Here is a 26,601-nt window from a genome sequence, read left to right as displayed (position 1 = left end):
CAAATGGGATAATTTGCTAAAGGCTACCTGACTTGCCCAAAGATATTTAGTAAATAGCAATTGTTTTTTATAACCTAAGTTTGGTTCCCCAAACCTGTGCTAAATCAATGTTTTCCAATGGTGTGGCTCTAACTCATAGTTCTCACCAGCATGAAGCAAAATTACTTATGATATACTTAATTATTTTATACCGTGATATGCAAATTAATCGCCCATCCTTATTCTGAGACTGTGCCTTTGTTTACTCTTTGGGTGTTAAACTGAACATTCTTTTGAAAAATGGTGTGCGCTAATAAAGGTTTTCTTTTTCCCATTAAAATAAAAAGCGGGGGAAAGCTGTTAGTCCTCCGATTTTTTTTAAAAAATATTATCTAATCCATGAATTTCAAAGGTCAGGACCCACACCAAAAGAGAACAAGAGTGTCTGCGGGGTTAAGTGAGGGAGGAGTGAGCGCGGGAATCAGGGTCTCAGGTGAAGAAGGACAGAGTTTGAGCTCCCCAGCCTGGTGGAGAAGGAGTAAAGACAACGCAGCCCCGGCCTCCAGGCGCTAAGGCCCGGCGGGAGGTGGTCCGCGCTTTCCCGGGCGCACTCCCGAGACTGAGGACGCCCGGCGGCCGGCGAGGGACAGCCAATCCTCACGGGCAATCACAACCCGCGCTTTGGACCACGGCGCGCCCATGGACCTCGGCCTCTGCGCTCCAGGACTCGACCGACTCCTGCGCGGGGTGGCAGGGGCCTCCTAGCCGGGTTTACCGTCCCAGGGTGAGACCGGGAACAAGACCTACACGGCAGCGGGGGCGCACGGTAACGGTCCGGACGTGGCGCAGGACTTGGAGATGCGCGCAGAAGCTAGACCGCCAAGGGGCGCTGTGCAAGCCGGGGAAATCAGAATTCTCGCGATAGGTGAGACTAGGCTTTCCGGAAGTGATTCTCCGGAAGAAGCATGGTTGCCCCCGAGATCTGGCCGGGTTTGCACGCTGAGCTGCCGACGCTATGCAGTCAGATGATGTGAGTGTCCTGTTTCTCTGCCACCTGGGTTCTCCTGCTTTAGGGGGATCAGAGGCAACACTTAGCTGGCCCATTAGCTTCGTGTCGCTGCGGAACCGAGGCTGCTGGAACCCCGGTTTCCGAGCGTGGGGCTCTCACGTGTCTACCCGGGATCCCCAGCGCTGCCTCAGCGGGGTGAAGGGGCCAGAACAGCGCCAGTCCACAGGGTTGGCTTATTCAGTCCCTGGTGCCCAGCAATGAAGGACTTTGCCCATGGTGTCTCTGGATGTGGGAGGTGCGGGTGGAGGTGAGGTTGGGGATGGTATAGCCAAGTTTAGACCTCAGATTTCCAGATCCCATTCTTCCGTGTTCACGTTACTTTAAAATCTTTTTTTTCCTGTGTTAGGATTTTCCTTACATTTGTTCATGGTCTGCCCACGCCATAATTTTTGGAAGCATCCTCGGTTCATTTAATTAGTCCTGGGAAATACAGAAGCGCTGTGTGCCAGGCAGTGTGGTAATTACTGGAGATTTAGTTTTTAATAAGCCAGACAAAAGACCTCTGCTTTTCTGGAGCACTCTGGTGGAGGAGACAGATGGTAAACAAGTGAACATATTTAAAACCACTGTACTGTGTAATAATACTGTGAAAAGAAGACCAAAGTTGATGAAGGAGAGAGTAATTAGGAGAGACCACTTCAGACAAAGCTGTTGTGGGAAGGTTTCTCTGAATAAAAGACATTTGAGCTGAGATCTAAAAGATGAGAATGAACCGTCACTGAGGGGCTGAGGGAAAAGCAAAATATCTGGGCAGTAGGAACAGTACAATACAAAGGTCTGGATATAAGAGAGAAGGACTGTATTAAAGAATATTGATGTGACCTGTGCTATAGGAATCCAGGGAAGAGAGAGAGGTAATGAAGTTAGGTATGTTTGCAGGACAAGATCATGTAGTGTCTTTTAGGGCTTTTAATGGGAAATGACATCTGACTTTTGTGAAAAGTTGTCTAGTTTTGTGATAGTCTTTTCAAGGAGAGAAAGCATAAGAGCAAGGAAACTAGAGCATGATGAAAGTAGTTTCAACCCTGGTTGTAATGGTGGAGATGAAAAGAAGTGGATGCATTTGAGATCTGTATTATCAGTATAACCAAAAAGACTATGTGATGGATTCAATGATGAGGAAAAGGGAGAAATCAAAGGATTTCGAATAGTTCATTGGTGGTTTTATTTGTGGAGATGGGGAAGGAACACAGTATTCTTTTAAGGGGTGTGGACATGTTAATGTGTATGAGGCCTTTCAGGCTTCTAAGTGGAGACGTCAAGTAGGCAGTTAAATGTATATACAAGTCTGTAGCTCAGGTGAGAAGTCTGACCAGGAGATGACAACTTGGGAGTCATCGACTTACAGATGACATTTAAAGCCACAAGCCTGGGGCGTGTGGGTGGTTAAGCGTCCAACTTCAGCTCAGGTCATGATCTCACAGTTTGTGAGTTCGAGCCCCTTGTTGGGCTTTATGCTGACAGCTCAGAGCCTGGAGCCTTCTTCGGATTCTGTGTCTCCCTCTCCCTCTGCCCCTCCCCCACTCACACTCTGTCTCTCTCTCCTTCAAAAATAAATAAACATTAAAAAAATAATAATAAAGCCACAAGCCCGAATGAACTCCTACTTTCCCAGTTTCATTTCCTCCTACCTGTTTCCTATCATCGCCTGCCAAACACACATCCTATAAAATTCCAAAAATGTTGTTTGTTTACATTTCTTTATGTATCAGGCTTTAACTACTGTAGCTGCTTTAAAGCCTTTCCCAGTTACTCAGGGCAGCCCACTTAAAGGCTCTTACAAACTTCTTTTGTGGCACTTAGACTAGTGCTTTGTGATGCTTTGTTTACATTTCTTTCTCCCTAAGTAGAGAGGTAAAACTGTTTCAGGACACTACCTTACTTCGTTCAATAAATACTTGAGTGCCTCCTGTGTGTCAGGTTCTAGGATTGTCAGTGCCTTACATAAATTAAGTATACCATCAATGCTGAATGAATAAAGAACACATTAGTTAATAGAGGATAGTAGTAGATGATTTTCTTTGCCCAGATGAGATGAAATTATGGTACATATATCCAACAATCTAGTTCTGTGCAGCCTTTTACAATGGGTAATGAACATATTAAGAAAGTCACAAAATTAGTATCTCACTTTTGTTAAAAATATACATATAGGCATACTGTTGCTGGAATGCATATATAGAAAAAATTCGAAAATATTTACAAAATTCTAATGAAGTTTTATCTGTGGGTGAGGGGGTTGTGGTTACTGATAATTTGTGTTTTTTTTCCCTACAAGAATCCCTACAAAAGAAAACAAATCAGACATTTTTAAAATATTTATTTTGAGAGAAAGAGGAGGAGTAGAGGAGGGTGACAGTGAGAGAGAATCCCAAGCAGGCTCTGTGACGTCAGCACAGCCTGTCGCGAGGCTTGAACTCACAAACCGTGAGAACATGACATGAGCAGGTGGAATCCAGAGTCCAGTGCTTAACCAACTGAACCACCCTGGTGCCCCCACAGATCAAACTGTTTTACAAAGCATGTCTTCCTCCTCTCATCCCTCAAAGACTCCTTTGAGACCTCCTAAGTAAACCAGGGCACTGTGTTTTCCTGGGTTAATACTCCCACCTGTTGGGTCAGAGCAATTGAAATGTGTTCTTACCTTGTCTTGCAGGTTATCTGGGACACACTCGGAAACAAGCAATTTTGTTCCTTCAAAATAAGGTGAGTCTAGATTTGCAACTTGGGCAAAGATTCCTTCAGCTGTCCTCTTGTTAACCCCTCTTACAATTTTTGCTCTTTCCCTCTCATTCTAGAACCAAGACTCAGAGTTTTTGCAGAAATGAATACAGCCTGACTGGACTATGTAATCGGTCGTCTTGTCCCCTGGCAAACAGTCAGTATGCCACTATCAAAGAAGAGAAAGGTAACTGCTTAGTTTGAACTTCCATGAGAACTAGCCAACAGCTTTTAAAAGGATATTCTTTGGTCTCTCTGTAAGTAATATTAACGGTATTTACTTTACCTTGCAGGACAGTGCTACTTGTATATGAAGGTTATAGAACGAGCAGCTTTTCCTAGGCGGCTCTGGGAACGGGTAAGACTTAGGACATAAAATGACAGTGACCCTTGATCAATAACAAAACTGCCACATGCTTTTCTCTCTTCCTTGACCATAGCTACATTAAACTTTTGAAGCCAACCTCAATAGGCCCCTGGGTATCATAGCAGTGAAGGCCCACCTAATCATTTACCCTCACTCTTCAAGCTTTCTTTTTCTATTTATAGGTCCGGCTTCATAAAAACTATGAGAGAGCACTGGAGCAAATAGATGAAAATCTAATTTACTGGCCCCGTTTCATTCGACACAAGTGTAAGCAGAGATTCACCAAGATCACCCAGTACCTAATTCGAATTAGAAAACTTACATTAAAGCGACAGTAAGTATTTAGATCATTCATCTATTATGTGTATTTTTTTAAGTCTGTCTTTCCTTGGATCATTTTATGGAGAGACTCTGAAATGTCTAGTAATGGTTCTTACTAAATTCAGTTTCAGGTAACCTTGTATGATATGCTACGAAGAAAGTTTACCTCTGATTAAAGTTGTGCCCTTTGATCTGTTTAAAAAACAGTGTGGGGGTCGGGGGGGCACCTGGGTAGTTCAGTTGGTTAAGCGTCCGAATCTTGATTTCCGCTCTGGTCATGATCTCTCGGTTTGTGAGATCAAGCCCCATGTCGGGCTGCATGCTGACAGGGCAGACTCTGCTTGGGATTCTCTCTTTCTCCCTCTCTCTCTGTCTTTCCCCTGCTTGCACATACGTGTTCGCTTGCGCTCTCTCTCTCAAAATAAATAAAAATAAACTTAAACAAAAATAAAAACCAATATAGTAGAAATTGATGATCTCCTCCCTGTCTGAAAATCAGCTTCAGGAAATTGTATAACTCCTTGACACAATCGTAAAATTAGGGATTTAACAATGACCTAAAAAATGGGGATAAATAAGAATGTCAGAACTTTACCCCGGGTTCACCGAAAATTAATTTTAAAAAGTGATATGAAATCCATGGAATTAATTGGATATCTTACTAAGGAGTGCTAGGTCCTAATACTTTTTCGTTGTGACCTGCAGAGAAAGCTAAAGGTGGCAGTCTTCTACAGACAATTTTTTTTTTTTTATGTTTGTTTTTGAGAGAGAGCATGTGAGAGTTGGGGGTTGGGGCGGGGAGCAGAGAGAGGGGCGGGGGACAGAAGACCCGAAGCAGGCCCTGCACTGACAGTAGTGAGCCCCATGTGGGGCTTGAACTCACGGGAGATTGTGACCCGAGTCAGAGTGAGACACTTACCCGACTGAGCCACCCAAGCATCCCTACAGAAAATTCTTTATTTTAGTTAACTGAAGCATTAATCATGAAGCATGGTGAGTGCCCTCAGAAGTCTCAGAATGCTCAAAGAAAACAAAAAGTAAAATAAGCATAAAAATATGTGTAAAAATGTGTGACTTGTAGTATTCACTACTTAGGGAATTACAGGTATGTAATGTTAGCTATATTGAGCTGAGCCCTACAAAACCAACTCCATTCCTATTTTCTCGTTTTTTTAAAGGAACACACAAAACATGCCCTTGGGTTTTCTGACAATGTGTTTTATTTTCCATAGGAGGAAGCTTGTTCCCTTGAGTAAGAAGGTGGAGCGGAGGGAAAAAAGAAGAGAGGTAACTTACCCTTCTTGTATTCATAGCTTCTGTATGTCATTGAGGGTAGGACTCTATAGGTATAGGGATCATGAGAAAGATTCAGTCACCATTTCCTGTGAACTGTTTGGGCCTTGGGTAATGGTTCGCTAATAGAGAACAGTATTAGTTGCATAAGATATTGGATATTCGTATTTTAAGATTATGATTTTCAGGGCAGGTTAAAATAAGGGTTCTTGGAGATATATTTAATGGAGAACAGAGAAGTACCTTGTCTGAGATTCTTGAAGTTAAGTATTTTAGAAATCAGAATTTTGGGGGACACCTGGGTGGCTCAGTCAGGTAAGTGTCCAACTTTGGCTTTGGTCATAATCTTGAGGTCTGTGAGTTCGAGCCCTGCATCAGGCTCTGTGCTGACAGCTTGGAGCCTGGAGCCCACTTCAGATTCTGTGTCTCCCTCTCTGCCCCTCCCCTGCTCACATTCTGTCTCTCTCAAAAGCAAACATTAAAAGAGAGAGAAATCAGAATTTTGGTATGTTGTTAATCTTATACATTGCATACTACTCAAAGCAGGGTTTGAGCATTCTTTCTTCTTTTTTTTTCCATGGTAAATGTACTCTCTAATTCCCATTCCCTCTTTCCCCCATTCCCCCCAACCCACCTCCCCTCTGGTAACCATCAGTTTTGTAGAGTTAAGGATCTGTTTGTCTTTTTTTTTTCCTTGTTTGTTTTGTTTCTTAAATACCACTTTCTCTTTATCCATTCATCAATCGACGTACACTTGGGCTGCTCCCATATTTTGGCTATTGTAAATAATGCTGGCATAAACAGAAGGGTGTGTGTAACCCTTTGAATTAGTGTTTTCGTATTTTGGGGTAAATACCCAGTAGTGCATTGCCTGCATTGTAGTGCAGTTCCGTTTTTAACTTTTTGAGGGCTCTCCCATACTGTTTCCTACAACAGCTACACCAGTTTGCATTCCCACCGACGGTGCAAAAGGGTTTCTTTTTCTCCACATCCTCACCAACACTTGATGTTTCTTGTGTTTTTGATTTTAGCCATTCTGACAGGTGTGAGGTGATACCTCATTGTGGTTTTGATTTGCGTTTCCCTGATGAGTGATGTTGAGCATCTTTTCACGTGTCTTTTGGCCATCTGGTATCTTTGATGAAATGTCTGTTCGTGTCTTCTGCCCATTTTTATTTTTTTTTAAAGTTTATTTTGAGAGAGAGAGAGAGAGAGAGTGTGTGTGTGTGCTCACATGCAAGTTGGGGGGAGGGGCAGAGGGAGAGAGAGAGAATCCCGAGGAGGCTCCGCACTGCCAATGCAGAGCCCAATGCTGGGCTCAAACCCACGAACCATGAGATCATGACCTGAGCTGAAGTCGGACATGGAACCAACTGAGCCATCCAGGTGCCCCTGCCCATTTTTAAATTGGATTGTTTTTGGGTATTGAGTAGTATCAGTTCTTTACATACTAACCCTTTATCAGATATGTCATTTGCAGATATTTTCTGCCATTGAGTAGGTTGCATTTTAGTTTTGTTGATTGTTTCCTTCGCTGTACAGAAATATTTTAATATAATCTCAATAATTTATTTTTGCATGTATTTGCCTTGCCTCAGGAGACATATATAGAAAAATGTTGCTATGGCCAATGTCAGAGATTACCACCTGTTCTCTCTTCAAGGATTTTTATGGTTTGGGTCTCATATTTAGGTCTTTAATCCATTTTGCGTTTATTTTTGTGTGTATGGTGAAAGGAAGGGGTCCAATTTCATTCTTTTGCCTGTGGCTCTCCGGTTTTCCCAACAGTGTTGTTGAAGAGACTTTTTCCTGTTGAATATTTTAATTCTCCTTTGTCAAAGATTAATTGATGATATAATTATAAACTTTTTTCTGTGTTTTCTGTTTTATTCCATTGATTTATGTGTCTATTTTTTTTTTAACGTTTATTTATTTTTGAGACAGAGAGAGACAGAGCATGAACGGGGGAGGGGCAGAGAGAGAGGGAGACAGAGAATCTGAAGCAGGCTCCAGGCTCTGAGCCATCAGCCCAGAGCCCGATGCAGGGCTCGAACTCACAGACCGCGAGATCGTGACCTGAGTCGAAGTAGGACGCTTAACCGACTGGCCACCCAGGCGCCCCTTACGTGTCTATTTTTATGCCAGTACCATACTGTTTTAATTGCTACTGCTTGGTAATATAACTTGAAATCTGGAATTGTGATACCTTCAATTTTTTCTTGTTCAACATTGCTTTGCCTGTTCAGGGTCTTCTGTGGTTTTACTATTTGTTCTAGTTCTGTGAAAAATGCTATTGGTATTTTGATAGAAATTGCATTAAATGTGTAGATTGCTTTGGTGTATGGACATTTTAGCAAGATTTGCTCTTCCAGCCCCATGAGTCTTTCCATCATCTTGAATTTCTTTTATCAGTGTTTTATAGTTTTCAGAATACAGGTCTTTCATCTCTTTGGTTAAGTTTATTCCTAGATATTTTATCATTTTTGATGTAATTGTAAATGAGATTGTTTTCTTAATTTTACTTTCTGCCACTTCATTGTTAGTGTATAGGAATGCAACAGATTTCTGTACATTGATTTTGTATCCTGTGACTTTAACGAATTCATTGATCAGTTCTAGTAGTTTTTTGGTGAAGCCTTCAGGGTTTTCTATATACAGTGTCATGTCATTTGCATATAATGAGAATTTTACTTCTTCCTTACCAATTTGGTTGCCTTTTATTTCTTTCTGTTGTCTGATTGCTGTGGTTAGGACTTCTAGTACTATATTGAATAAAAGTGGTGAGAGTGGACATCCTTGCCTTGTTCCTGACCTTACGGGAAAAGCTGTTTTTCCCCATTGATGATGATGTTGGCTGTGGGTTTTTCATATAAGGCCTTTATCATGTTGAGAGATGTTCCCTCTAGACCTAGTTTGCAGAGGGTTTTTATCACGAATGGTTGCTGTACTTTGTCAAATGCTTTTTCTGCATCTATTGAAATGATAATATGGTTTTTATCGTTTCTAATGATACGTATGTATCATGTTGATTATTTTGTGAATGTGGAACCACTCTTGCATCCTGGGAATAAATCCCACTTGATCGTGGTATGTGATTTTTTTTTAATGCAAGAGGGGAAAAAAGTGATTTTTTTTTTTTGAAATAAAATTTTTTTTTTTTGGTTTTTTACTTATACAGGCTGAAATATGAGTACTAAGGAAGTAAATGGGTTTACTCAAATTTTTCTGTTACAGGAAAAGGCATTAATAGCTGCTCAGCTGGACAATGCCATTGAAAAGGAATTGCTGGAGCGACTGAAACAAGATACGGTGAGAAAGCTAGGAAGTTTGGGATATAAATTTCACTTTTTAGACAGTAACATCATGCTAGGAAATAGTGGGAAGTGTGTTTTACTTTCAAAGATGCTAGAAAGGTCTTCACCTTGATTTTGTTCCTGGAATAGAACAGGCCTTCCTGGAATATACAGGCCTTGGCTTCCCCGTCTTAGTTCATGAACATGAACACGAAAGGTGCCCTGGTTACCCTTGATGTTCCATCCAGCAAAGAGACCTTTCCCTTTGCACCATACTGTGAACTCCTGTTCCTGACGCAACGGTTTCAGAGCTCTAGATAAGAAAAGGCATGCAGTTCTGATCCTCCTGCATATTACCCTAGTCTAAGGTTCTTTAAAAGGAATTAAATCTTCTTAAAAATTACTGTCATTTACGAGACAAAACGGATAGAACTTATTTTTCCCGTATTATTTCCTATCAGCAAATTTACATTTGTTCCAACCCACTGATTTTATAAACTACTAAGTTTATAGTGTTTGGTATTAACCACTGATTACTTAAATGTCAGAAACAGGCTTGTAAAGACACTGTTGGCTCTAGGCTTGAAATTAATATAGAAAAATTATTATCCATCACATTAAGTATTCTTATTTAATCACTGAGGAGAAAACAGTATGTCATCGGACAGTGGACTTCAAGTGTAAAATCCAGATGTTAAATCCAGTCTGTATTTATGTTCCTCAGTATGGCGACATCTACAACTTCCCCATTCATGCCTTCGACAAGGCCCTGGAACAGCAGGAGGCAGAGAGTGACTCTTCAGATGCTGAGGAAAAAGATGATGAAGAAGTAAGCCTTGTTTGTTCGTTTGTGCTTCCTAAAGCAGTAACCTGTAGACCTAGATCTCTTTATATGTACTTGAGTGACAGAACAGCATTTTCACTCCCCTACCCAAAAATAATTATTTGGTCCTTTTTTTTCTATCATGAGATTAATTTTAGTTCAGTCAACAAACTATTAACACGTTGGATTTTAATCTTACTTATTGGCATTCTGAGATTTTTCCTTTAAGGGGACAAATGAAGAATCCTCATCAGCTGACAGAATATACCATTCAGGAACCTGAAATTTATACAGGATTTAATTTCACTATTAATATAGGGGAGGTACTTGAGTGATAGTCTTTTAGAAAAAGGCCAGATTTAGCAGGTAATTGCTAATCACATGGTGCGCTCATACAGGCACATAGATGTACTTTTCCTAGTAGTGACCCTTTTTTGATATTTGAAATTAATAGATTTAAGTGTTTGTAAAGCCTTTCTAATGTACTTTTTTTTTTTTTAGCAAATTAAAATGATCTAATGATTTGTATTAGGCATGAGAATTGATATCCCTAAAATTTTTTAATTCAGAAGTATTAAACTTGGAAATAATTAGATTTTGGTTGGGACTAAGTAAGTAGACTATGATTCTGTTTGTTACTGTTGCACTTATCAAAGAATAGAATTAGATGTGTGAGCTGAATTTTCATTCTGTATTTTCAACTTAACAGTTATGTTTTGTTTTAGGATGTGGGAAAGAGAGAGTTTGTGGAAGATGATGAGGTGGATGAGAGTGACATAAGTGATTTTGAGGTGAGATTTATGGGCAAAAAATTGACCTTTGACCTTCAGAGAACAGAACGTTTCTGAACACACACAGAGGCAGATAAATTGCCTAGTTCTAAATTGAGAGGACGATGAAAGGAGTTTGGGAGATGCATCTAGCATTTTCTTTTTTTCCTCTCTCCATATCAGGATATGGATAAGCTGGATGCCAGTAGTGATGAAGATCAGGATGATAAATCCTCCAGTGAGGAAGAAGAAAAGGCCCTTGATGCCACACATAAAGGCAAAACACCCTTGAAAGGACCTTTGCGGAGGAAACGAGCCTACGTAGAGATAGAGTATGAGCAGGAGACAGAGCCTGTGGCCAAGGCCAAAACTACATGACTTCCCTTTGGACATCTGCAACAGGACTGAACATTTTCAGTATCCTCCTTTCTTTTACCTTAACCATGTATATACCTCCAGGTTTTGCTCTTTCATACAGTATTTCACACAATATTTGTGTCTTTAATATTTATGCTGCTTCTGTGGGGCAAGGAAATCTGGGAGTGGAGAAAGCCTTAAGTTGTGAACAGAGTATTTTTATAGTGTTGGCATATGTTTTGAAGTAACAGCTTGAGCCCAAGAAGCTTAACAGATGAATCTGTGGGTGTAAATATTTCTAAATTTTAAATGCTACCCACCTGTTTTCCTTGGTATCCTTCTCCCCCACCCCCCCTCAACTTTATTTAGAAATGTTCAGATTTCAGTTTTTTCTTGTTCTCCTTTCCCTACTTCTGTGGGAATAAAAGAAGGAAAAAGAACTAAGTTACACTGTTGAGTGTAAAAATACCTTTTTTCTTAAATGATTCCATTTATACAGTTGGAACAAGAAGAAAAGTCTTCCTGTTTTAGGAAAGTAAGACAAATCTTAAGTTCCATCGTAGGGCGTGCCTTCAGAAACCTGCTGGACTTTTCTGATACAGTTCACCACCTTGCTGTCTTCACAGCTTTGGAGAATTTTGACCAGGAGACCCTGAAATATGAAACCAAACAGGCTTTTTCTTTTTAATTGATACTTCTGTTCCTTTTACCTCGGTTCTTGTTTCTCGGTACCATATTCGAAGAAAGAAAGAATGGATGAGACTAGGGAACAGTTCATGGAACAGGTGTAACTTTAAAAGCTGTGTTGGCATGTAGGCAGATGTCCTGCTGGCTCAGGAACCAGCAGACTGATCCCAGCCAATGCAAATTAGATTGGATCCAGGACTTGAAAACTGCCAGAGATTAAAGAGCCAATACGAAGTAATTTGAATAAACTGATAACACAACAAACAATACTCTATAAATATTGTTAGGATATGAATTTTTTTCATGCTGCTTTATAACCTGAAGATTTCTAAGTGGGATAAGAAATGAGGCAGGGGCGCCTGGGTGGCGCAGTCGGTTAAGCGTCCGACTTCAGCCAGGTCACGATCTCGCGGTCCGTGAGTTCGAGCCCCGCGTCAGGCTCTGGGCTGATGGCTCAGAGCCTGGAGCCTGTTTCCGATTCTGTCTCCCTCTCTCTCTGCCCCTCCCCTGTTCATGCTCTGTCTCTCTCTGTCCCAAAAATAAATAAAAAACGTTGAAAATTTAAAAAAAAAAAAAAAAAAAAAAGAAATGAGGCAATAGTTTATAAATATATATAAATATACACATAGCCATTATATGCTTTGGCTATGACAAGTTAACTTTTGTGACATGTGAAACTAAAGAATTCCCATGTGGAAAAATAAGAATAAGGATAAATAAAAATACAGGTGCCCTGGAAAAACTGGAAACATTTCTGGGATCTGAATTACTCTATATTATTACTTCTTGGTGGCTTATAGCTCATTATTTCATCCTTAAAAAAAAAAAATCAGATATAACAGAACTTAAATTTTAAGAACGCTTAGTCTTTTGCCCATTTTCTATCCTCACCCAAGAGACATCTCCTGAGCCTCTTGCCTTTTGGCCTAAATACCTCTGAATAGCTTTAAAAGTTGAATAAGTTAATCCGCCTTTATTGAAGGTTAGAGGGCTCCCAGGTGAAAACCTGAACCATGCGTGTTCACTTACAGACTTGGTCAGGCATGTGAACAGTAAATTATAATCAAACATACGAGCTTCCTAAGGACCAGGTTGCAGACTCTTACCTTCACTTGTCCTTGACAACAGTGGTCCAGGAGAATCAGGCAATCTGTGGCCTCTTCTAACAAGGCGCTCTTAACAGGCTCAGGTGTAAGGTTTGGATCCCTTGCTACATCACAGATCAGTTTCAAGAGAGCCTTCAATAAGACCACACGTCTACAGGAAACTCTGGAATCAGGAAGAAAAAAGTTACATTCATACTCTAAAATCAGGATATTAAAACTGAGACTTCAAGGCCATCTAAGTTGTAAAGCCCTTATTTCCTAAATGAAGGAACTGAAGTTAAATGACTTAGAAGACCAGGGAGCTGGAAGCAGAACTAGAGACGAGACGCCAGATTTCTGAACTCATTTTGAACCCTTTTTTCTGCAGCATAGCTCCAATACACGTACTCTGGCCTGCCAAGCCAGAAGCTTGGTTCTACTGTAAGGAAATCGCCCCACCTGGAAAGTGAGAAGTGGGATCTCCCCTTACCAGGGGCTTTTACTTTGGGCCAGAGAACAGCAGATGGCCCACAGTCCTTTAACTTTTATACAGTCATAGGCCTGGAAATTTAAAATGAAGTGAAATATGCTTGGCTTCTGGGACCAAATTGACAATTAGAATTTTCTGTTATTTAATTCCAGATCCTAGCTTTTACCCTCAGTTAAGCCCAGCCCATTTAACTTCAACTTCTTAGCATTTTTGAAAGTTTTAATTTTGATGAAAAAAAGTTCTGGAAAAGGACAGTGGTGATGGTTGTACAAAATCGTGAAGGTAGTACTTAATGCCACTGAATCCATTTTATTTAATTTTTTTTTTTAATTTTTTTTTTTCAACGTTTTTTATTTATTTTTGGGACAGAGAGAGACAGAGCATGAACGGGGGAGGGTCAGAGAGAGAGGGAGACACAGAATCGGAAACAGGCTCCAGGCTCCGAGCCATCAGCCCAGAGCCTGATGCGGGGCTCGAACTCACGGACCGCGAGATCGTGACCTGGCTGAAGTCGGACGCTTAACCGACTGCGCCACCCAGGCGCCCCACCACTGAATCCATTTTAAATGGCAAATTGTATGTAGTTTTTCTTACATAAAAAAACAAAACAAAAAACCTTAAAAGCCTTAATGGAAGCTGAAAAATAATGGAGGTTGTAGTGGAAAAATATGCACAGTAAACCATATCTCTGGACAGAAATGTGACTGGGAGAATAAAAGTTTACATCCCTTGATCTAGTAAGTATTTAGCGGTTTCCTATACTATTTGCTGCTCAGTCCTCCACCTATCGTCCACATAAAACCTGCTGTTTCCTACTCCCCAGCCCCCCCTCGTGCCATACAGGGCACTGATTTTCTCACCTTCCTACAATCCCGACTTGGAAGCTTAGTCTCTGCTCTTTAAAGGCCTGCCAATGTTAACTGGATTCAATTTCTTTCATCCATCTATTCAGTCTATTTTAGTCCATTCATTCTTCAAATATTTGTGTATTTAAGAACCAGGTACTGGTTAAACTTTCATATACTCAATATACCAAAGTGGTCTTACAGTTCAGTGGAGGAGAAAGACTGTAAGTAAACCAAGGCAGTCCAGTTCCAGATGTAACTAAGGGAAAAGGTTGGGTACATTCTAAGGAAATGAGAGTACTGTGGTTCAGAACAGATACAGATGTTAGAGCACCGGACTCCAGCTGAATTAAACTTTGTTGATGCAAGAAAGTATTTTGCTGACTTAACATGTTTCCCTTCCACTTTATTGTTCCTGACCCCACCTCAAGCCAGAGTTGGAATGCTTTCTAAGCAATGATATTCTCAGTATTCTCCTGGTCACTGCTCCACACATGTTCAGTAATGAGCTATGAAGTTCTCTGTTCTCAATTAGATTTCAAAAACCTTAGGGTGAACAAAGTTAAGCATGTCTATTACAGCACTTCTAAGTGGACTCTGAAATTCTAATATGCATTATAAATTGAGGGATATACACCTGAAGTTAACAATGGGTGTATTTTATCTTTTCAATGCAACTTCAGTTCAAAATTCAATAGCAATGTAAAAACAGGCCTGTCCTTAATACTTTGTACTGAAAGTATACCTGGGCAAGTTCTGAAGTGAAAACTGGCTGAGTTTTGTCCCTCTTGGCCCACCTGCCTGCTTGGCTGTTTTACCTGGGCCAAGTGTACTGCATGAGAAGTTTTAAGGTTTCCAGTGTCTTCAGTCTAGCCTCCTCCTCTGGCCCATCATAAACCTCCAGGTAGCCGATGACAACTCGCTCCAGCCTCTTCAAGTGCCGGACAGTTAGGATCCCCAACCTGAAAAGGGAAGAGAAGATGTGGCACCACAGGGATGAACTTGAGGGGTGCGGCCAGACCAGCGGCTGGGCACTCGCCTCTTCACAAACGCTGGCAGGTTTCTTGCATAGGTCCTGCGTAAGAGAAGGCGGTGCTCTGGCTCCATGTGGGTCAGGATCAACTGCAGCACCTCGTCACAGTGTGTGGTGGGTCGAGCCCCACCTCCCTTCCAGTGCAGGCCTTTCTCCAGGACAGGGAATAAGTCCAGCAGACACGAGAGCACAGCCTAGGAGGAAGTAACAGAAAAGAAGCGTTCGTTCATTTGCATTCACTGACTCGTCTAGCACCCATATTAATCTGTCTGTGGGGTCCACATTATAGAATTCTGAAAGATACTAGTAAAAGCACAGGAAGTGTATTATTATTTTTAATGTTTTTTTTGAGAGAGCGCATGAGTGGGGGAGGGCAGAGAGAGAGAGGGGCAGAATCCCAAGCAGGCTCTGTGCTATCAGTGCAGAGCCCAACATGGGCTTGGAACTCCCAAATCGTGAAGTCATGACCTGAGCCAAAATCAAAAGTCAGATGCTTAACTGACTGAGCCACCCAGGCACCCCAAGTGTATGTTACTTTATATTCTTTTTTTTTTTTTTTTTAGTGTTTATTTTTGAGAGAGAGAGCATAAGCAGGGGAGGCGCAGAGGGAAAGAGACAGAATCTGAAGCAGGCTGCAGGCTCTGAGCTGTTGGCACAGAGCCCGATGTGGGGCTTGAACTCATGAACTAAGATCACGAGCTGAGCCAAGTTGGACACTTAACCAACTGAGCCACCCACACACCCCTTACTTTATATTTTCAAATTTATTTTACGTTATCTCCAAACAAGTTAACATCTACTCAAGACTGTTCTTTGCTAAGCTATGAAATGGGACTTCATGAGCACACCTGGGACTAACCCAAACTAATTTTTTTTTCATGTTTATTTATTTATTTTGAGAGAGCCTGAGGAGGGGAGGGTTAGAGAGAGAGCAAGAGAGAATCCCGAACTGTGAGATCATGACTTGAGCCGAAATCAAGAGCTGGACGCTCAACTGACTGAGCCACCCAGGCGCCCTAGACTTTAACCCAAATTTTAGGAGTCTAAGTCCATTGCCATTAAATAAGTTTATTTTTTTTAATTTTTTTTTTTTAACGTTTATTTATTTTTGAGACAGAGAGAGACAGAGCGTGAACAGGGGAGGGGCAGAGAGAGAGGGAGACACAGAATCTGAAACAGGCTCCAGGTTCTGAGCTGTCAGCACAGAGCCCGACGCGGGGCTCGAACTCACGGACCGCGAGATCGTGACCTGAGCTGAAGTCGGCTGCTTAACCGACTGAGCCACCCAGGCGCCCCTGCCATTAAATAAGTTTAAGCAGTAGTTATACATACTTACAGTAAAACCACTCCTGAACAGAATCTAAGATGGTCCTCATCTGTGTCCAGTTTGACCTACCCTATCTGAAGTTTCAGTGTCAAGGCACTCCCTTCTAGCTCTCCTGAGATTTTTGGTTTTTCTATGAGTTTTGTTTTGTTTTTAAACCACCATCTAAAGAGCCCTAAACTTTTTGGCTCTTAGTACCTGGATCCTCAATTTAATACCTAAATTAATATTTAAAATGAAAGGTGGCAGGGGGACAAGGGAAGGGAGGGCAGGCACAAAAAAGGTTATTTCCACCTCTGATTTTATATAACTTGTTTTCTCTGTCTTCAGAATGTTCTCCCATCCTAAGAAAGTTCTATTCATCCGTCAAATATCAACTCCTTCCCAAATCCTAAAACCATCCCAACACCACCAAACCTGGTTAACTGCCTTTTGCTGGACATGTGCTGCCCTTTATACAAATGTCTTCTAATAGATTTATCACTCTGCACCGTAGATATGTAAAAATACTCATTTATTTACATGTCTTTCCAAAGGGTTTCTTTTTAATTTTTTTTTAATGTTTATTTATTTTTGACAGAGGGAGAGGCAGAGCGTGAGTGGGGGAGGGGCAGAAAGAGAGGGAGACACAGAATCCGAAGCAGGCTCCAGGCTCTGAGCTGTCAGCACAGAGCCCGACGCGGGGCTCGAACTCACAGACCGCGAGATCATGACCTGAGCTGAAGTCGGTCGCTCAACCGACTGAGCCCCCCAGGCGCCCCTCAAAGGGTTTCTTAAAGCCAGAAGGGCTTTAAGATTCATTGATTTGATTCATTCATTCTTGGAACGGACAGTGGTTACTAGCACACAGTAGGTATTTAATGTGTATTGGATGAAAGAATGGCACTGGAACATCTAACCTACAAGGAGTTTCAACTGTGAGTTCATAGAGAGGAGCAGAGAAGAACACTTAAGATTAGTAAAACAGAACTTTTCACACATAAAGCCACCCTCAAATAATGTGTAATTCACCCAAATGAAGATAAAACACTGGCTTTTCTGTGGAGACTCAGCAATGTGGATGCCTGCTCAGTATCGAGACATTTTCACGAGTCATTTGCTACCTCTTTATTTTCAAGTTGGCCCTGACTTAGTTATCATCCTCATTTTCCAAGAGAGGAAAAGGGCTCAACTATTCTTATTCGCACACTGCCACCTTCTACTCGAATTTGAGAACTGGGACTCACAGCCAATAAACAAATCGTACGGTTACCTGGATGAGGCGGTACTCCGGTGTGTACAGGTGGTTGAAAAGGGCGTGGTAGAGGACCTGGGCTCTGTTATACTGGAGCAAATCAGCAGCTGGCTGCAAGCAAATTACCCAGTTAAAAGCTTCCCAACGGTGCCAAACCATGGATGATTTTCGAACTTGAATTATGGGTACGTAGGGTCTATTACACCAAAGGATTCATAATAGCACTCTCCGCAAAGTGGTGCAGCAGAAGGGTGCTGGGCCCAGAACAGCACCCTCTACTTCTGTGTATACTTTTTTTAAAAGCTCCACAACACATAGTTAAGAGGGAAAAAAAAAAAAAGTTTCCTTGAGTAACAGCTTGCGCATTTGGGTGTGTGTAATCCCTTTCAGTTTCCGATTCTTTTGCTCCTTGAAAGTCAACTGTTAATTACTCAAGGTCTGGTTATTCATTTTGACCCGCGTGATCATGGCCCAGGTGTCTTCCACATATTACCTACGAGACACAATCTACTAGGCTGGCAGAAGGAAAATATAAAGAAAAAATATAAATCAGTGATTTTTTTCACGTAACGGCATTAATGGAAAGTTAATAGGAAATATGAAAAGGCAAGAATAGTGATATCATGACTCAGTCTGTCCCATCAACACAGATGACAAAGTGCAGAGGTCGCTCACCACATTAAGCACGATGTGACGGAGGCAGTGGACACCCAGTATTTTGTTCTCTGTTTGATAATCATCCGAGATGAGCAGCGATGGGGGAAGTATCCTCTCCAGATGTTGGTTCAGCCAGGGTCGAGAGACCTGCTGCAGAGTCCATGAGAAAACATGTTTTGTGGCAGGGTTATTCTTCCAGGATTCTCTATATGGAAATGTGAAACCACAGGAAGTAAAGTGATACAGTGTTAGCTAGCAAAAAAAAAAAAAAAAAAAAATTAAACTCAAGCTAAATAAAGCATTATCTTGCCCTTGAAAAAAATACATCCCCCATAAGATATCTCTTGATGTTATGCATACTAAATCAAAATAACTTACACTAAATACATTTAATAATCACCCAGGGCTCTGGGTCTAAAGCTAATCCAATGAGAAGGATCCATTTAAAACCAACAGCTTGTAAAGAATCTGTGGGTGGTTACAGAGGAGACGTGCTGACACGGGAGAGAAGTAAAGGAAACGTCTTCAAGCATCACTGTAATTATTGTAAGGGAGTAAATGAGTCAATATTTGAACAGCAATTTACAACTTATAAAGTGGGTTTACACACTTTACTCAACTAACCTTCAAAATAACTCTGTAATAGATAATATTATCTTTATATTACAAAAAAATGAAACAGGTTCAGAGAAGCCCTCTGACCTGGTTCTACTCAGAAGCAATAAAAAGAAGTACCAGACTACCTCCAAACCAAGCCTTTGAACTCCAAGTTCCTGGTTAAGTGAGAGTTATGTGCACATTTTTTCTCTCATCACTCTGGTGTCACAAATACTAACAAAATAGCAGGTAGAACTGACAGAAAATACTTTAGCTAACAGCAATCTATAGGGTGTTTTTCATCCCAAACACTGCTTCCATATCTAATAACCATCCTTATCTAATAACTGTTGATGAGTTTCAAGATCCCCGAGTTTAAATTCAAACCACTTAAGTTTAAATCCTCTCCAAATCCCATTCTCACCTAACTGAAGAAAGTTCAGTATAAATAATTTGGACAGAACTTCCAATGTCAAGGGCAGTTGTCAGGAGGATGGCAAAGAGCAGTAGAAAATGGGGAGTCTGAAGACCGGGGCTCTAATGTAGAATTTGCCAATGTCTAATGTCATTTATAGCAAATCACCTTTCTGGGCCTTAAGAAATCTCCTATTACAACACCTTTATCTTATTGATGAAGAAACTCAAGTTTCTTTGAGCTCTATCTAACATTCTAAAACGTTAGGCTGAAGCTCAAGTAAGTAGCTCTCTCAACAAGAATACTCACTTATTCAAATCGGGTTTAAGAAGTTCCATTATTAAAATAAATCTCCCTTTCTCATCTTCATTTTCTCCGTGCAGAAATCCTGCCACAGAACCACACTCAGTAACTTGAAGGAGTAAGGCGAGCACCTCTCCAGCAACGTCATGAGATCTTGGGCTGGTCCATGGTTGCTCCAAGCTGTGTGTGACCGCAAAAATATAGATGGGTCCTGCCAAGTCACGTAGGCCTGTCTTCCACTTAGGGCAAACCAAGGAATTCTTGGCCGCCTCAAATTTCCCCAAGAGTTTAAGAAATACTAAGCCAACTGCTGCCGCTTTCTCGGCCACTTCAGAGTAACCATGACCTCTACCTTCCTGCTCCTTGGGTGGGGCTGCATACTTCTCCAGGGCTTTTGCCACCTGCCCCAGCATTTCGGGCATTCCGTGGAGCGATGTGCCACTCCCCTCAAAAAACTGATCGCGTTCTGCGGCTTCTATGAGAGCACTGAGGTCCTGAACTGCTGCACTTTTGGCCTTGCCCCGTCGGGACTCCTGGCTGGTAAGGCGGTGCAAAATCTGGGAGAAGGACTGTCCGAGGGCCGAGGAAGACCACTCTCCCGGCAAGGAAGTGCCTTCCCGCGATGGGGATTCCCGAGAGCGGTCATGCTCCATTTCTCGGACTGCGGCAGTGATGAGCTGGTCTCCCCCAGAGAACCAAGATGGAGGCAAGGGGCGGGCGGGGGGATCTGCTAGAGAAAGATCACTCGGATGCTGGAATTCTCCCGAAGAAAACAACTAAAGCCAAATAAAACGGCAAGACGTCCGGGGGACGGAGGACCAAGAATCTAACCAGCATAATAAAAGTAAAGTCTGCAGAGGAAAAGGTGCAGGAAAGGGAAAGGAGCCTCTCTGGGAGTAAGAGAATCTCAGACTCCCAACGGATGATTAAAAACAAAAACAAAACCCCAAGAGTTTAAGAAATAACCCCCTAAGGTATGAGCAGAACACCTCTACGGGCACCTCCAGACCTTCCCGCACGCCCCGTGCCCATCAGGATCCGGACCTAGCTATCCTCGCTGCCGCAAAGCACAAAGCTAGCTTCCGCTGATATTGAGGCAACACTTCGTCATTTCACGACCTACTGTCGTAAAGCAACAGAGAATCGGGTTCCAGAAAAGGTGGCGTTTGGGCGAAAAATTTGCATAGATAGATCCTCTTGCTAGTTTTGTTTCTGTTTTCATTTAGTAAGGTAGGAACAAAAGAAGAACATCGATAATGTCTTAAAAGTGTACAGGATTTTACGGTTGAGACTGAGTGTATAAGTACTATGTATGTCACCCTTTCTGTAAAGTCAGTGGGACATCCTCGGGACTCCTTAACAGGAGGCGCGGGCCGATCCTTTTGTAGTTCATAAGCGTGATGATTGGGTGTTCACGCCGTTGTGTGACATGTGCCACCCTTAAACCTTGTTACGACGCTGGCACATTACCCGTCTGACGTGAACTTAGGAGGATCCTTTTACTCTTCGAGTGATGCAGAAAGTTAGTGTCCTTTATATCCGTCGGTATTCTGGTTGCAGGTTGTCACGCTGATTTTCTAGTTGGATTCGAGCCCTAGCTTTTTAGTTCCATACGAGGTGTTAGTAGCCGGGAGCCGGCGTTTTTAAATGGCTACCCGTGGGTTGCGGGGAGTCAGTTGCCAGTGTCCGGCGAGGATGCACTTCTGAAGTCTGACCACCCCCACCCCGACGCGGATGCACTTCTGAAGTCTGACCACCCCCACCCCGACGCGGGGGGCCTTCCAGCAAGATGGGTGGTTCGGCTGGCGCGGTCGCGCCGGGGGCCGGCTCTCGAGTGTGAGCCCCCTGCGCTGCGGTGTGGCCACGCGCAGTACTGGGCTCTGGACGGCAGGCGGCGCCGGGAGCGAGCCAGCGGGCCTCGACAATCTGCAGGTTCGAGCAGGGGGCCCACAACCACCTAGCGGTCATTGGTTCGGCTTAGACAGGCGGGGCGGGTTGGACAACCATGGCCCAGTGTGAGAACGTGTCCTGTCTCGCCGTGTCATGTTGCGTCGGCACTGCTTGTCCCCTAGCTGCGGGTTCCCAGAGGGTAGAATTGTGCCCAAGTGACCTGGGCTCCCCAGCGGCGGTTAACGGTGCCTGGCTGTCCCCGGGAGTTTGTTCGTGACTTCCTGTAGTTTCCCCCGCATCGTAGGAGCCCGGGAAGCAGACTTGATTGGTGCCAAGGCGGGAGCGGCAGCGCGAAGAAATGGGCGTCGCACACCGGAAGGGGTCGGAGAGCAGGCTTGGCTGCTTCTCGGAGGGGGAGCCTCGGCTAGCAGCCCCGCGCCTCCGCCACGCACCCAGAAGGTCGCCGCCTGCCTTTGGGATTCCTGCTCCCTCACCCCCACCCCAGAGAATCCAGAGACAACCCTGTGGGGTTTTCCGATCGTGGGGTGTATGTTTGCAGGGACGGAGGGAGGGAGGTTCTCCTCCCCAGGGAGTGGTTCGGATCCGGAGAGACTTAGAGGACTTTGGTCCCACCTGGGAGAGGGCACTACTTGCGGGTGTCCTATCTGCGATGTCTTCCTTGCTCCTTTCCTTGTTCGCTCGCTGTGTGACCTTGGAGAAAAAGTCCAGTAACCTCTCTGTGCCTTAATTTCTTTAACGGTAAAATGTGAGAAATGATAGTCCCTACTTGTTAGGATTGTTATGAAAAATAAAGAAGTTATATATGTGTGTGTCAACAGCTTAGGGCAAGCTCTGGGGAGTGTTACATTCTCTACAGGCAGTAGCTTTTAATTGTTAAACCACAGCTTATGTATTAATTTACGTTTCCTCTTTTGAGGGAATTTTGTGGTTAGGAACCTTCCTCTTTGCGTCTTTCATTTGGCCTTGCCTTCTCCGACCAATCGGTGGCTCTCATGATTTTCTAAGTAATTTCAAACATTGACAAAAACTAGTTCATCCCAAGGGGATTCTCCCATATTAAGGCCCGTGTGGGAGCAAGATGCCAGTCAATAGACTGTTACTGTGTCCCTCCTGTGTGTCAGCCTCTTTTCCCTGTTCTACCCACTGCTTGTGCTAAGTGGATCCAAGATCTCCCTACCTTGTGAGCAAAGTTACCTGTATTGCAGAGACCTCCCCCTCTTCACTCTGAGTTTCCTGAGGCCAGAGACCACGTCTTTATCCCCAGGGCCTGGCACAATTTAGCCATGCAGTAAACGTTTGTTGAGTTCACGTGTCTATCCACAGAAGACTGGCTGAATAAACCACGATATATCTACAGAATGCAGTTCTGTGAAGCTTTACAAAAGAATGAAGACCATCTCTGTGGAAGGCCACCAGACTCCAGGATACATTAAGTGAAAAAAGCAAGACTGGGACCCTGTATACGCTGCCTTCCTTCGAAGAAAGATGTGTGCTTTGCTTACATTTTAAAGAAGAAGCAATGGAAGTATAAATCACAAACTAATAAAAATGGTTGCATATAAGAAGAACAGGATGTAAGAGATGGAAATAAGGGCTAGACTTATTTTCATATATTGTGTTTTATAGTTTGACTTTGGAATCATGTAAATGGTTTACATGCTACATTTTTAAAAGAAAATAGCAAAGCATTTTGCAAAAGGACAAAAAAAGCCATTAATCAAAGTATATCAGGAGTTACTGACATAACTGCATGGAAAAATAAGAAACTGACTTTAAAACTCATTATTTTGACTACATAATCTTAGTGTGACACATCTTAAGGATAAAAAAAATGGCCAAGAAATCAAGCTGCATTTAATAACACTATTTGTTAGTAATAATACTAGTCTTGTTATTTATATGCTATTGCGTGTATTTGTATTATATATATGTATAAATAAAATAGTAAATAATTGAATTGATATTGTTGGAAATCAAGCTCTTCAGTGAGAGATGAAAAGATACAGGTATCAAAATCAATGATGTCAGGGATAAGTTGTAGAATGGAAAATTTAAATTGGCAATGGTAGTATGAATTCATGATTAAATTTTCTCTTTCTACAAAATGCATGTATGCAGGCTGTGTCCACTGAGAAGGCCAAGAAGCAATGGCAATCTCTTGGCTATGAGCAGCCCTAGTGTCCAAATGGGTCATCTAAATGCCATTGCCCACTGAAGAGGAACAGAGACCCCTTTCGGAAATGACTGATTTCAGGACCAGGGCAGGGATTGTGTAAGATGAGCCTGTGACATTTTGTTAGGCCAGAAAGCAAGGTAGCTATCAAATACTACTGAGGTTTTGTCAAAAGAACCCAAGAGCAAATAGAAAGGGGCACCCTTTGGCTAAAGATGGAATAGTTTGGGCTCAAGAAAGAATAATGACTGATTTGATCTTAACATATCTATAGAAATCCATGAATATGTAGTAATATTTTTTTAAATCCCTCATTGCTCAGCCTTGTATCACCTAAGGAACTAACTCTTTATTTGGAAAACTGGTAAATAAGAGGAAAAAATCAAGTCTCTATTCTGCTGTTATTTCAGGGTACCCAAATAGTTTGAAAAGATAATAAATGCAACAGAAAGGTTAGAATTAGAGATTCACTCTTCACAACTACTAATGAAGCACGGGGACAAGGCAACAATGGCTTAACAGCATGGCTATTCAAAGTATGAGGTGGGGGCCGCCTGGCTGGCTCTGTGGGTGTCACATGTGGCTCCTGATCTCAGGGTTGTGAGTTCGAGCCCCATGCTGGGCATGGAGATTACTTACAAAGAAAAAATTTAAAAAGTATGAGGTGGAATGTAAGTGGGAGACAAAATGGCTGGATGGAGCTAAAAAACCTGAACCCACTGATTTATCTTAACAGCATCACGAAGAGTGAGACACACAGATACCATGTGCAATAGGAAGTACACAGCATCTATGAAACACTCTTGCACAAAAATTGAAACTTCATCTAATCAAACTCCTAAATCTAACTACCAGATAAATAGCAAGAAATATGGCAGACAAACAGACGAAAAGAGACTACGATGGTATCATCAGCCAAACAAGGATATGGGAAGTTCCACAACTTAAAGAAGTCTCTTCAAGAAATAACTCACATGGAAGAAATGGGGTGGAGGGAGAACTGATAGAAATTAAGAGCTTTTAAAGACATCTCAACCAACTGCAGTGTCAGATCCTGTTTTCTATAAATTGGGAAAATACCTAAAATTATAAAACCTTACCCTAAAAATTACAATCCTACCAAGCTTCCAGTGAGCCAAAAGACAGCCTTCATTTTTGAATATGAAATATTATATATAACATGAAATGTATATAATATGAAATATATAATATGAACTTTTTTAAAATGCAACATACAAACTTTAACAAAAATAACAGGCAAAATCAAACAGGCTCTTATATTAAGAGGAAAACTGACTAGAAGCAATTTATCTTGAATACCTTACAGTAACCTACTTGCAGTTGCATTTAACTGAGCTCTGTTGCTGTGAAGAATACAGCTGATGCACAGGTATGGAAGAACGATTTGCACATTTTTCAAGTATTCACTGAGTACAACCTTATATACACATATACATTACATTTGAAAAAGATCTAATCGACGATCCCCAGATATACTTCATTTTGGTTGCTCTTTTGGAAGACGTCGTCTAAAGAGAAGAATATTTGATTCCGGCTCATGGATCATGTAGTGGACCCAGCCTAGAGGCTGTTGGACACCAAGTCTCCTCTACTCCTCTTTAGAAATCAGATGAAATGTTATATACAATATAAAGTAGTGTTTTTTTCTACCATGAAGTGTTGATGGTAGTCCTACAATCTTTGTCATCAAGAAATCATAATAATTAACCAAGAATGAAAATGATCCAAGCAGTAGTCATAACAGGATCGTTTATTTCATGAGGAGCCCACCTAACCTGAAAAGAATAAAGGACATAATGAATGTTTAACCTGGATTTAAGGGTATTGAGTAAGGAAGTGGGCAGTCAGAAAAAAGGCTTCCCCAGGAAGAACCTAACAAAGAATTTTCTTGTTGGAGTCAAAAACAGTATGTTTAAAATTTTTTAACATTTATTTGTATTTGAGAGAGAGTGAGAACAGGGGAGGGGGAGAGGCAGGGGGCGGACAGAGGATGGGACCATTCGTGTCAGGAATGATCCCATCCTCAGGAGAAGCAGATTAAGGCCAGGCCAAGGTTGCCATACCATATTATTCTGAGCTGCTTGCAATAACCTGGCGTTATTGCAACTAGTTTGTGAAACTAACTAACGGATCCCAGAATCTACAGTTTAAGAAAGTGCCAGGTAAAGGGGCACCTGGGTGGCTCAGTCAATTAAGCGTCCGACTTAGGCTCAGGTCATGATCTGATGGTTTGTGGGTTTGAGCCCCACATCAGGCTCTGTGCTGACTGCTCAGAGCCTGGAGCCTGCTTGAGTTTCTTTGTCTCCCTCCCTCTCTGCCCTTCCCCCACTCATTCATTCTCTCTCTCTCTCTCTCTCTCTCTCTCTCTCAAAAATAAATAAACATTAAAATTTTTTTTAAAAAGTGCCAAGTAAAAATGAAGGCTGTCTTTTGGCTCACTGGAAGCTTGGTAGGATTATAATTTTTAGGGTAATGTTTTATACTTGTAGATGATTTAAATGTCAGTCTTATAAATTGCTTTCTTTTGATTCTATTTGTAAGTATGCTTTTGTTTTAATGTTTTTGTTATTGTTAACAAACCCATTTGAATAATCCAGAACAACCAAAGAATTTTTTTTTTGTCTTTCTTCTTGGACTTGGTACAGTAATTTTGATTTCTTTTTCTCCCTTGGTTTTATTGCTATTTTCAAAGTGATTATACAATAGCTCTAGTGGTAGTCTGAAAGAATTCTAAATCTTAGGGTAGTGTTTTATAAATGTACATTTATATAAATGTGAATCCTGCTACTAAATTATATCCTCCTAATTTGATTTCTAGGGAGTCTACATGTGT

At 41.9% G+C, this 26,601-nt stretch overlaps 3 protein-coding genes and 1 non-coding gene across 5 annotated transcripts; 3 read left to right on the top strand and 1 right to left on the bottom strand.

Annotated features, from left to right (window-relative positions):
- Positions 1 to 906: 906 nt before the first annotated feature.
- Positions 907 to 11,561, top strand: MAK16 (MAK16 homolog). The gene is made up of 10 exons (XM_049631632.1): positions 907 to 1,009; positions 3,705 to 3,754; positions 3,847 to 3,956; positions 4,063 to 4,127; positions 4,319 to 4,470; positions 5,690 to 5,744; positions 8,985 to 9,059; positions 9,768 to 9,872; positions 10,592 to 10,657; positions 10,820 to 11,561. The coding sequence occupies exons 1-10, from the start codon at positions 995 to 997 to the stop codon at positions 11,012 to 11,014; spliced, it is 888 nt and encodes a 295-aa protein (XP_049487589.1). The 5' UTR covers positions 907 to 994; the 3' UTR covers positions 11,015 to 11,561.
- TTI2 (TELO2 interacting protein 2) lies at positions 11,541 to 21,263 on the bottom strand. 2 transcript variants are annotated; one of them, XM_049631629.1, is made up of 7 exons: positions 19,670 to 21,263; positions 18,367 to 18,553; positions 17,710 to 17,802; positions 15,140 to 15,327; positions 14,919 to 15,062; positions 12,787 to 12,949; positions 11,541 to 11,645 (listed from the first exon to the last, which is right to left on the bottom strand). In XM_049631629.1, the coding sequence occupies exons 1-7, from the start codon at positions 20,314 to 20,316 to the stop codon at positions 11,541 to 11,543; spliced, it is 1,527 nt and encodes a 508-aa protein (XP_049487586.1). In that variant the 5' UTR covers positions 20,317 to 21,263. The 2 variants fall into 2 exon arrangements, with proteins under 2 accessions (XP_049487586.1, XP_049487588.1); XM_049631631.1 differs by lacking the exon at positions 17,710 to 17,802.
- LOC125922498 (uncharacterized) lies at positions 20,364 to 26,359 on the top strand. Its single transcript, XM_049630085.1, has 3 exons — positions 20,364 to 20,369; positions 21,262 to 21,595; positions 21,858 to 26,359. The coding sequence occupies exons 1-3, from the start codon at positions 20,364 to 20,366 to the stop codon at positions 22,283 to 22,285; spliced, it is 768 nt and encodes a 255-aa protein (XP_049486042.1). The 3' UTR covers positions 22,286 to 26,359.
- LOC125924171 (small nucleolar RNA U13) lies at positions 21,040 to 21,143 on the top strand. Its single transcript, XR_007458335.1, has one exon. It is a non-coding gene; the product is annotated as a small nucleolar RNA U13 (small nucleolar RNA).
- Positions 26,360 to 26,601: the final 242 nt, after the last annotated feature.

The sequence above is a fragment of the Panthera uncia genome, chromosome B1 (genome assembly GCF_023721935.1).
Source record: "Panthera uncia isolate 11264 chromosome B1, Puncia_PCG_1.0, whole genome shotgun sequence".
In the NCBI taxonomy this organism is placed as follows: domain Eukaryota; kingdom Metazoa; phylum Chordata; class Mammalia; order Carnivora; family Felidae; genus Panthera; species Panthera uncia.
The sequence above is the reverse complement of the archived record's forward strand: the minus strand, read 5'-3'. Positions and strand labels throughout refer to the sequence as shown.